Genomic DNA, 11,315 nt, shown 5'->3' on the forward strand with positions numbered 1-11,315 from the left:
CGTCTGTCCAAACCAATATACCCACTGTCCCTCGTCTGGACATGTCCTAACCAATATGCCACCTGTCCCTCGTCTGTCCAAACCAATATACCCACTGTCCCTCCACTGGACATGTCCAATCCAATATACCCACTGTCCCTCCACTGGACATGTCCGATCCAATATATACCCACTGTCCCTCCACTGGACATGTCCAAACCAACATACTCGCTGTCCCTCCACTGGACATGTCCAAACCAACATACTCGCTGTCCCTCCACTGGACATGTCCAAACCAACATACCCGCTGTCCCTCCACTGGACATGTCCAAACCAACATACCCGCTGTCCCTCCACTGGACATGTCCAAACCAACATACCCACTGTGCCTCCACTGGACATGTCCAATCCAATATAGCCACTGTGCCTCCACTGGACATGTCCAATCCAATATACCCACTGTTCCTCCACTGGACATGTCCAATCCAATATACCCACTGTTCCTCCACTGGACATGTCCAATCCAATTTACTCACTGTCCCTCCACTGGACATGTCCAAACCATATCAGTCTGGTTTCTCTAACTTTAGTTCCCAGTCCTTTAACCTGTGTTGTACCCCTGGTGTTCTTCAGTGTTCCCAATAAGAATCTTAACATTTTCATCTCTGACACTTCCTGTTCTGTCTCCTGTCTTTCGGTCTATGTCTCCAAACTATACAACATCTCACTATTCTCTATAGTGAGAATAGTGAGTTCTATTGTAAGTTTTTGAGTTGTGGGGGAAACCGGAGTTACTGCAGAAAACCCACTCAAGCACGAGGAGAACATGCAAACTCTGCACAGAAAGACCCCAGGTCCGAACCGGAGATCGAACCCAGGACCTTCTTGCTGTGAGGCGTCGGTGCTAACCACTGAGCCGTCGTGCTTCCCTTCTTAGCAGCCTAGTGAGAATTGCTGGGAAATTTGGCACATCAGCTCACATGACTAATATCAAAATAATTTTACATACCGTCACCATATTTTCATACTGCGGTACACCAAAACACCATCATACCTCCCAAGCCTAGCTGCCACACTTTTGTCACAAATCACTCCTGAAATTTTTCTCCATCCTACCTGGACTCTCGTTTTCACCTCTTTACCACACCCCTGATGTACATGACGTCTTGCATCTTTGTGAGCTCTGCATTTCTATTTTTCCAATATGTTCTAAAAAAACCACTCTTGACTGCAGACAATTTAACACCCTGACCCTATTAGGCTCTATACTTATATGCAAATGTGCATCCCTTTATCTTAGCCACACCTTTTCTTAAAAATCAGAACATCTTCTCTGAGATGTTTTTATTTTTATTTTTATTTTTTTGGGGGGGTGTATTCAGTATCACGATTTCCAACTTGAGACAGCTAATACAAATTTCATAATTTAACCAAGCGCTGCACGTTTCTCCAAGCAGATGAATTTTGTATGATAGCCAATCACTGGCACTGGTCTGTAAGGCTGTAGTTTCTTTTCTGGCAATAAAATGAGCCCAAAAATTTCCTCTTGCAACAATATGCAACCTGCAGACACGCATAAATATTATGTCTCCCTAGGAACACAATAGTTGTATTTGTTCTTTTTTTAAAAAGATGTTTTTTCCATGCAGAGAATGCTGAGAGGGATGTCTCTCGCTGTCTCGGGGGACTATTGCAACATGTATCAGGGTTCTGGTGAAAAGATTAAAGGCTGGAGAGCTCAGTCTTTTGCTGAGCTACGCTCAAGCGCAACAAACAAGGATTTAAAACCTGCAAACGCTCTTAAACCTCTACCCTTTGAGCGTGTTTGTCTCTGAAGGCTGCGCCACTGGACTGACAGATGGTACCAAGAGGTCTGGTCTTAGGTCCCTGCGAAGTCTTACCCGGAGCCCCATCCACAGCGCTCAGCATCACTGACACATTATAGCACCCAGACTTCCAGCTCCTACGAATAGATCAAGGTTGTGTTCTTTACCAACGTAGTCCAACTGCAACAATAGAAAGGTCCAAAACTGAAATCTTTCTTCTTCCCCCATCAATGCCAAACAAAAATACAATTAAAATATTTAAACCAACGGTACATATATTTTCTTCTCGTTAAAGCAGGTACATTTGAGAGAGAACAGAAACATATCCTGATGAAATGCATACGTTAATGCCTCTGGTGGAGCAGGAGTCACTTTCAAAGTGATTCAGAGCATCTGAGCTCATTAAATGTTAATCAAAAAATCTATTTTCAGATCACTTTGAGATCAGTCGGGAGGATTTCAGGCCAGCTACTGCAGGAGGCCACTGCTTCTGAGAGCTGGGAGTCGTGTGAACAAGGCTGTCCTTTTTTTTTCTTCTGAAATGCATCGAATTTTTTTCAGCTCTTTACAGATGGATTTAACTAAACAAACGACAGCGATGTAAGCTAGACAAAATACAGTTTATCCTTGTGTTTTATCGTGTCTAGAAATCTACATTTGATTAAACTCCATTTTTAAAATGACATTAAAAGAGGAGCGAAACAAACCTGGATCACAGTGGTTCCTGCAACACATGCACAGTCCTTTCCATTATTCATGATGTGTGTTCACAGACCTGGCCTTAAACCAGGAGCGGCTCTCTTGTCTGTCTTCCTCAGATTGTGAGTGAACAGTCTGCTTCTGTCTGCATTTGGCAAAATTACCCTGTTGTGCAACCCTGCACAGGCTGGATTTTCATGAAGACCGTGAAAACACCGTCGATAAACTGATGGTGCATTTGGGATTGAAATTGTTTTATACATATGATTCTCGTCATCAAATACACATTCATATCAATCAGATGTGATTTCATAGTTGTATAAAGTTTAGAAACCTTCAGCAAGGGCATCTACAAATAGAGCTAGGAAGGTCAAAGTGAAATCCAGTCAGATCAGGTGATCAGTCAGCTGTTTTTACATTCAGGCCTGGATCTCTTGGCTGCTTCCTCTTCAGGATGCTCCGCAGCCCACTTTCAATCACACTCCTCGTTTTCAAACTGTTTCCAGTTTAATCAGTGTCATGTTTGTTGTTGGTGCTGCACTGTTCTGCCTCAGGCGTTTCTCTTTGCACACAGGAGGGCAGGGGAGGGGCCAGAAAAGCCATACCGCCAAATATAAAACTCTACAAACCATTACTATAATTTCACCTCATCATAATTTTGATTAAAACAATCCTTTTTTAAACACAAAAAAACAGTGATTTTCCAGATTTTAGCTTGCTTCTTTCTTTGGGGGTCTCCACATCAAGCGAACTGACACAAAAATTTGTAAATATGTTTAAAAGGGCAATCGCTGGAAAAAATATTTCCAAATTTTTGTGTCAGTTCACTTCCTGATGCACACTATTCTCAGGATTGACCACCAAGTTATCACAGCCCCTCTTTGATTATACCTGAATATCATTTCCCAATTAGGTTTGCAATTGGCGGTTTAGTTCGTACAACAGTTTTTAAACTGGCTCTCCATCCTAGGAGTGAACAATATAACCGAGCCAAAGCAGCTCTTTTTTTTGTCCTGCTGCAACAAAAATAACAGGATTTCTGCTTGTGTAATCACTCATGTGAAAATGCACTAATGGTGTATAGAAACAGCATTCAGAAGTAAATCAGCACATCAACATTAGCATTGTTTTTATCGTCCGTTCAGCACAGTGCAACACAGGCTGAAATTAGCTTTAATAAAAGGGGCTCAGTGAGCTGCAGAGAGATTTGAACCATTATTAAAATGATTTAATTTACCTCTGAACCACAGCACAGGTAATGGTAGTAAAGGTAATGCAGACTTAAAGTGAGTGGGAATATAGTGAAGTGCAGGTTTTCGTTCCAATCCTCGAGCTATGAATCATCTTAATGTGATATTTGCCAGCAGGTGGAAATGACTCAAATTTGTTCCCACAGTGAAACAGACAACACTGTGATCCTGCTCTCCTGTATTCAGCCCGCTCTACAGTCACAGCCATTTTGTTTCCATACAGGCGCCACGTTCAAATGTGTCAAGATAAGCCCTTTTTTGTGTGTATACAACAGTGAGATTGCCTCCTGATAAATTATTTGTTTCTCAGTGGGTTCTTGTTAATGACTCCCAGGCTCCAAAAAAAAAGTTATTGTTTCTGTAAGAGGAAAAGCACACACTCATTAATTTCTAGTTTTGTGGAGTCTCACAGAAAGAGTCGTGAGTCATAACCATGTTCATACTTAAATGAAGACATGAACACGGGACAAAAGGAAATCAGATATCTCCAGCAGCATGTTAAGTAGAATCTCAGCCACAAAGGAGGAACTCGGCTATCTAACGAAGCACAATGGAGGAACACATAATGTATGCAAATTAGGGAAACAGACAACGAACCTATTCTTCCCTCTGTGGTTCGTCGACTGTATCAGATTCTTAACTATCTTCTCATCCCATCCACTGAGCTCAGACTGCATTCTATCAAAACACACTTCCACGGCCTCATTACTGAATACCAAGTGTTTAAATAAAACTGTAAAGTTTGGCTTGTGCTATCTGAATTTATACAAATGGAATCATTTAGCACGCCTGAATAGAGGATTTTAATAAAACCATTGTCTGTTAATTAAAGCCTGTTCAAATTTCACAAACTGGTCGCATTTCCACTATCTATGATGGGTTTACTGAATTATAAAGTAGTATTTATATTCACATAGGTACTTTGTATTATTTTATTATTAAACCTTCATTTCACCAGGAAAATCCAATTGAGATTAAGAATCCCTTGCAAGGAACTCTTAGCCAAGACTGGCAGAGATAACAGAATGTTCACGGCAAAAACAGAAAACGTTTGCACCGTCATAAGCTGCGTTTCCATAAATAAATTTACTCAATGGAAACAGGACAATTTCAATAAAACGTCCTTTTTTTCAACAAAATGTTTTTGCGCTAGGATGAGGTGGTTTTTCGGCCATATCGAAATTAGTGTGTTTCGCAAAACTGCAATGGAAACACCTTTTTCACATCACAGGAGTCACGTGATCAACAACCGGCTGTTTCTACTGACAAAAAAGATGACAACAAAGAAGACTACAGGAAGTAGAAGTAGTAGTAAAATCACAGAAGTTTTAAAAGAAAGTATTAAACTCATCGACTACATTTTCCCAAAAACGCCTCATACGTAGCCACTCCCAAGTATCAGGGGCTTGTCGCTGGAAAGCCTCGATAAGACGCTGACATCTCCTCTGATGATGAGCACTAGTGCCATGGTAGCAATTATACATGTGTTTACATCCATTGCCACCATGTTTGTAATGACTTATCACTAGAACAAATGTATTCACGTGTGACTTGAATAGCATTTCTTACTTAATGGAAACACCGCAATTTTGAAACTGTTTTTTCGACATTAACAGAATATCGACAAAGTTTTGCGCACATTTGCAATGGAAACACAGCTATAGATAAAGTAAAATATTCCTCATTTAAAACATTTACAGTCAGATGATTCCTTACCAAAACCAATAAGAACAGCCTTAAAAACATTTAGCGACAGCAGCACCTTTAGGTTCATGTATCTCTGCAAGGGGTTCCAAGAAGATGGAGCAGAAAACTGAAAAGATTTCTTTCCAAGTTCAGTTTGGACTTTAGGCACCGACAGTAAAAATAAATTCTCACAATGAAGAGAATATCCTCCAGTGGACTTTCTATTTATTTAGCCCAACAATTATGATGGAAGAAGTTCTAGTATGGCTTTATAAATAAAAATATGCCAATGGCGGAGTCTACGAGTGTCCAAGGCCGTCCATCCAACCCAGTTGTATGCATGTGTGATACGGTACTTTTCAGAACTAACAAAATGTTCATGTGTCTTAAGAGGAACTCTTTCAAATGGAAGAGATGCTTAATAATTGATCATATTTCTAAATCCTTTCTATCTTATTTTGCAGCTTCAAGGATCTCTGCGAAGGAAGTTCGAAGTAAATGCACCAGGGCACGTCCAGAAGCAGAACGGCCTCTCCTGTGGTTCAGACTTCAAGCGTGTCTGTGTGAACACCAGTGGAGTGGACCACGTTAATTACAGCCACACTTTAACCAATTCTCTGCAAGGGACCTCAAATATTGGCATGCAGAGGAAGCCTTACGCAATGCCTCACGTGTCGGGGTCGGACATGTTCAACATGACGCTGAAAGAAATGAAGAAGGAGCCGATAGAGATCCAGTCGTGTGGCCATTCGAACGCCGAGATGATTTTCGACATCAAAAATGAAGATGGAGGTCAGATCGATCCGGAGCTCCAGGATCTGTTTGATGAACTGACAAAGACCGTGCCCCCGCTCAGTGATCTGGAGTTTGAGAAAATGCTGAAGCAGGACGACTCCTTTGTTTTAGATCCGGGGCGACCGAGTTCTGCCGGAGCAGCTGCCAATCTGTGCACCCCTCTGGAGAAGCTGATAAAAACGGAGCACTCGCAGGATTTTGGGCAAGCTCACGATGGTTCGTCGCAGCTTCGGCCAGCCTCAGCCGGTCCCTCCTTCACCCTGACCAGCACCTCCTCCACCAACACGTCGCAGAAAGCTAATACCCAAGCAGGACAGAGCAGAGCCATGCCCTGCTGGCCAGAAATCTCCCACGCACAGCAGCTGAAACAGATGGCGGCAAACCAGCAGCAGCCTAGTTCTCTTCTCCATCACCACCAACAAACTCCACATGTGGGAATGACCAGTTGGCCTCCTGCAACCAGCACCTTCCCCAAAGTCAAGATCTCCAGTCCACCCCCACTTACCCAGCACCGGATTGGCTCTCACAGTAAAGGCATTAGCAACTGCCTCTTTAAGGCAGCCGACCACAATGGTTCCCATCAGATGGACTTGAAAGGCATTGGCACCAAGCCCACTTTACATTTCAGCCCTAATGCCCCCCATTCTGCCGCTCAGCCCATGTCCATCATGGCGAGCTCAGTGACCAAGACAGAGCGGCAACAGTCGCCGTCACCGGGCCAGAACCAGACCCATTCAGCTCTCCATTTCCAGAACCAACAGATCTCAACATCAGGGGGTCTTTGTCTGCCACCCAAGTCTGTTTCTGCGGGGCTTCCCTTCCAGCTGTCTCAGCCACAGGTAAGAGTTCTGTCCAGATGTCGTGTCGTGATACCTTCAACACTAATAAGACCACCTGACTTAATGTGACACCTTTTAGATCTGCCACTATGCGGGCCTTAATGTAGCAAAATAATTTAATTTTAAATGTATAGTTACTTTATAATTACATGATTATATGTTGTGGTAATAATTATCAGAATTAAAGCAGTTTATGATCTAAGTGTTAGTTAATGACAATAACCACAATTCACAGTGCCTCACTGATATCGATCTATTGATCTATCGATCTATCGATATAGATAGATAGATATAACAAAATATTGAAACACCACTCATGCGTTTTTGTGTAAACGGCCAAAATGCAACATTTTGAACACAATGTTGTCATCCCACCTTTTTTGTTTTCTTTCACAAAAAAAAATGTTTCGCAAAAACAGATGTGATAGAGAATTGCAGAAAAACCCTCAAGGGACTCAATAAGTGGCAATCTCAATAGAAACAATTATATTTAACAGTTTAAAATAATTTATGTATTATTGAGTGGAAAAGTACATTTCTTTATATAAAACACTTAAAATTACATTTAAAACACAAACTCATGGAAATTCAGACAACTTAATTTGACTCTCTTTAAATGGTTCTTTAGAAACCTCTGTGAGGGATGTGAGATGTGTTCGATATCTTTGACCCTCTGTAGAACACACTGAACTGTGTTTGAGTTGTACGAGACAAAAGAGGCTCAATAAGACAACTACTATGAGTTGCATACCGGTGAAATTCATTATTAAAAGTAAAAATATTACAAAACGTGCTGGGGAAGTAACTTTCTGCGTTTTCTTGTGAATGAAGACATTTTTTGGAAACTGGCACATTTACAAGTTTAATATAAGAAACAACAAATCAAAATATTGTTTTTGGAGAAACAGGATCTTTCCATTTGTCCTCACTTGGTTTCCTCAGTTTTCTCCCAGCAGCCAGTCTGTTGTCTGAAACAGGAATAATGAACGCCTTGCTTGTTTTTGAGACTTTATTGTTTTTCTCATGTCTGTCTGCTGTTGTGAGTCCATTCAGCGTGCATTTTATCTGAAAGTGTTTTGATGAAGACACAGATTGTCAGAGCATGGTAAATTAACATGCAGGACTTCTAATTTCTTTGCTTGTCGTGGTGGCTCCCTGTCAGGGCGCAGATATGCACAGCGGGATTTACTAATTGGAGGTTGTTAGCTACAAGGGACAAGTGGTGGAAAATGACAGTAATCTGCTTAGCCTGGTGCCGGAGGTTGAATCACTGATTTGTTATGATTGGGGAGATTTAGACTGTCCTCCCTTTCTTTCTTTTTTTTTTTTTTTTTTGCGCCATCGCTATCTGTGGCTGTCTTTGTGTAAAATGATAATGTGAGCCACACAAGAGAGCTCTCAAACTCTGCAGATCAAGGGAAGTGTTCGGGCGACTGGGGGGAGGGCGAGAAGAGGGAAGGGGGGAAAAAGAGGGGGTTTACGCAGACATCAAAGTAAACAAGGTAGATCGACAAACGCATCATCAGGCACTGATAAAACTAAAACACGTACTCTTCCACAAAAACACGAATGATAATCTCAGCTTAGCAGAAATCTAGAACCTTACATTTCAGGAGTCTCTTTTTTTTAGAGCTCTATAATCGACATTATTTCAAGTTACGTCAAAATCAGTCATATTATGAAGCTAATGAACATGTGCAAATTAAAATACATACATGTTGAGTCGTGTTTGAATAAAGAGATGATTTTTTATATATTTAAAGTTATTGTAGGATTCACGTCATACAGCTACTGCAAGCTGTTTTAGCAGCATGTCAGAGCAGCCAGAGGCTGCAGACTGACTTTGACCTGGTTTTTAAATGCAGCAGCCTCTGTGTGAAACAAGAACCAACAGTGAGAAATACAGAGACGCTCTTTCTATTTTATGACATTTTAATTTAAACCACAACAGCAGTTACAGTTGTTTCTGCCTGCGCTGCTGACACAGCTCTAAATGCTTTGCTGGGCCAGTAAGAGAGGCCCAATAACGCTGCGCAACAACTTTAAGCTAGTCAAGAGTGATGAGAGAGATAATCAGCAGCTGTGGTTTGGTTCTGGATTACAAATCTTATTATGAATCTCCAAACAACTTTGTCACTATAGTCCAAAAGATGTTGTAGCTGTTGTTACGTTTATGACTAATCCTAATGTACTGCAGCTGCTCAGAACAAAGCATTCTTTGGATGAATGTGTATCAACCACCACTTTTCTTTTTCTTTGAGAATTAATGCGATTTTGGTCAAACCTTGAAACTAAGTGATTCAGAAATGTAACATGATCATTGGGCCTCATGCAAGAACCGTTCGTACGCACAGATTTGTTCTTAAGTTGTGCGTACGAGTGATTTGGGAGAATTTGTGGCATTCACCAATGTTTTCGTATTCTAAGATTTTTTTCAGATACGAACAAAATTCACGTGTGGTCCAGACCTGTCGTATATTTTACGAGCAGTCAGTGCGCAGCGCTGTGTCTTCTGAATAAATGAAAATGATTTAACACAGTTGTTTAAATTTTTAGCAGCTCTTTTTATTCCACAGCTGACCTGCTAAAAATGACAGATTTTCTTTTCTGGATCTCTGACAGACGGACTTCAATCTCTGAACTCGTAAAGTTTATCTTTTTAATTTTCGCTTTCATTTTCATGAATGAACACTTCCTTGTATCTGAGGCAGGAAACACAGCCTTAAATGGTGTTTTTGGGGTGGTAATTATGCTAATCTCCTCTCGCGTGCACGAGCAGCTGGATACGACAGGTGTAATTTACGCAGCTCATTTACACACTTTTCCTGAAGATAGAAGAGTTTGTTGAATCTGACGTGACATGTTCGTACGAACCCTTTGTACGAACAAAAGTAAGAGAAATTTAGGATAAGAATATGAACATGTTCTTGCATGAGGCCCAATGGCTTTTGTTGTAAATACTATCAGCGACTACAACACCAAATTCTTGCACAGTATCTGTGAAACTCACTGACGTAGCCCTTGTTGTGTGGGCTAAGGTTGCTTAGCTTGGGCAGGGTGTCTTCCTGTAAAAGTTAATCAGTTGTAGATGTTAGTCCAATGATTGGTTTCCATGAAAACGAGATATTTTTGCCAGAGTTGTAATGTAACTAAGTACAAATACTTTGTTACTGTACTTAAGTAGAATTTTTGGGTATCTGTACTTTACTTGAGTAATTATTTTTCAGCGTACTTTTTACTTTTACTCATTACATTTTTACACAATTATCTGTACTTTCCACTCACTACATTTTTTTAAAGGTAAGAAGTAGAAAGTCGTTACTCCTATTTTATTCAAAGTTATTACTTAAAAAAATACTATCCTGATAAATTGTGTCTCTTGGATAGAGTGAATTTAATTGTGGTTGGAGAAGTATAAATATATACCATTCTGACACCCTATTAGCTTGTACACATCCCATCACAGCTGTACACCATTAGAAAAAAAATGTTTTGGAGAACTCACCTCCCAATAAATGTCATTTTGGAAAATCTAAGGGCTCTCTTTTACTCAGTACTTTTACTTTTAATAAGTAGATTTTGTGTCAGAAATTTACTTTTGATACTTAAGTACAAAAAATATCAGATACTTTAAGACTTTTACTCAAGTGATATTTTTAGAGAAGACTTTAACTTTTACCAAAGTATTTTTATGATAAGATACTTGTACTTTTACTCAAGTATCACTTTGAGGTACTTTATACAACACTGTATTTTGCCAACTATACAGGCAAACAGACAAGTTAAAAACTTTATCAGCCCAATTTCACCTTTGCAGTCAGACAATAATGACCTCAGTGATACAGTTTATATTTTAAACTCTGGTTTCTACAACAGTTAAAGCCTTCTTAAGTTTTGTCATTGCCTAGATCTTTCCATCTTAGACAGTGGGATTTTCATTGAGGGATGTGTGAAGTAAATATGAGTAATCAGTATCTTACCTGCAGCAGTCAGAGCAGTCCCAGACAGAAATTCTCAAGAGGAGTCGAGCTAACTCAGAACTGGACCCATTCAAGAGTGAATGTTTGCCATTTAAATAACTCATTTTGAGTATTCTAAAATATTCTCACTTTTACTTAAGATTTACTTATTTATTGTTATTTTGCTGCTATTTTCTCATCCAAACAACTAGGGCTGTGTATTGACAAGAATTTGGCGATACGATACATATCATGACAGAGGGGTCACGATACGATATATCC

General features: G+C 40.2%; 1 protein-coding gene across 1 annotated transcript in view; it reads left to right on the forward strand.

Moving 5' to 3' along the window:
• Window positions 1-11,315, forward strand: part of maml2 (mastermind like transcriptional coactivator 2) — a 62,811-nt gene that overhangs the window by 43,099 nt on the left and 8,397 nt on the right. Inside the window, exon 2 of the mRNA XM_014012782.1 lies at window positions 5,905-7,074. Within this exon, the coding sequence (XP_013868236.1) occupies window positions 5,905-7,074 (1,170 nt within the window). The remainder of the gene's footprint in view (window positions 1-5,904; window positions 7,075-11,315) is intronic.

The sequence above is a fragment of the Austrofundulus limnaeus genome, unplaced genomic scaffold, assembly GCF_001266775.1.
Source record: "Austrofundulus limnaeus strain Quisiro unplaced genomic scaffold, Austrofundulus_limnaeus-1.0 Scaffold94, whole genome shotgun sequence".
Lineage (NCBI taxonomy): Eukaryota > Metazoa > Chordata > Actinopteri > Cyprinodontiformes > Rivulidae > Austrofundulus > Austrofundulus limnaeus.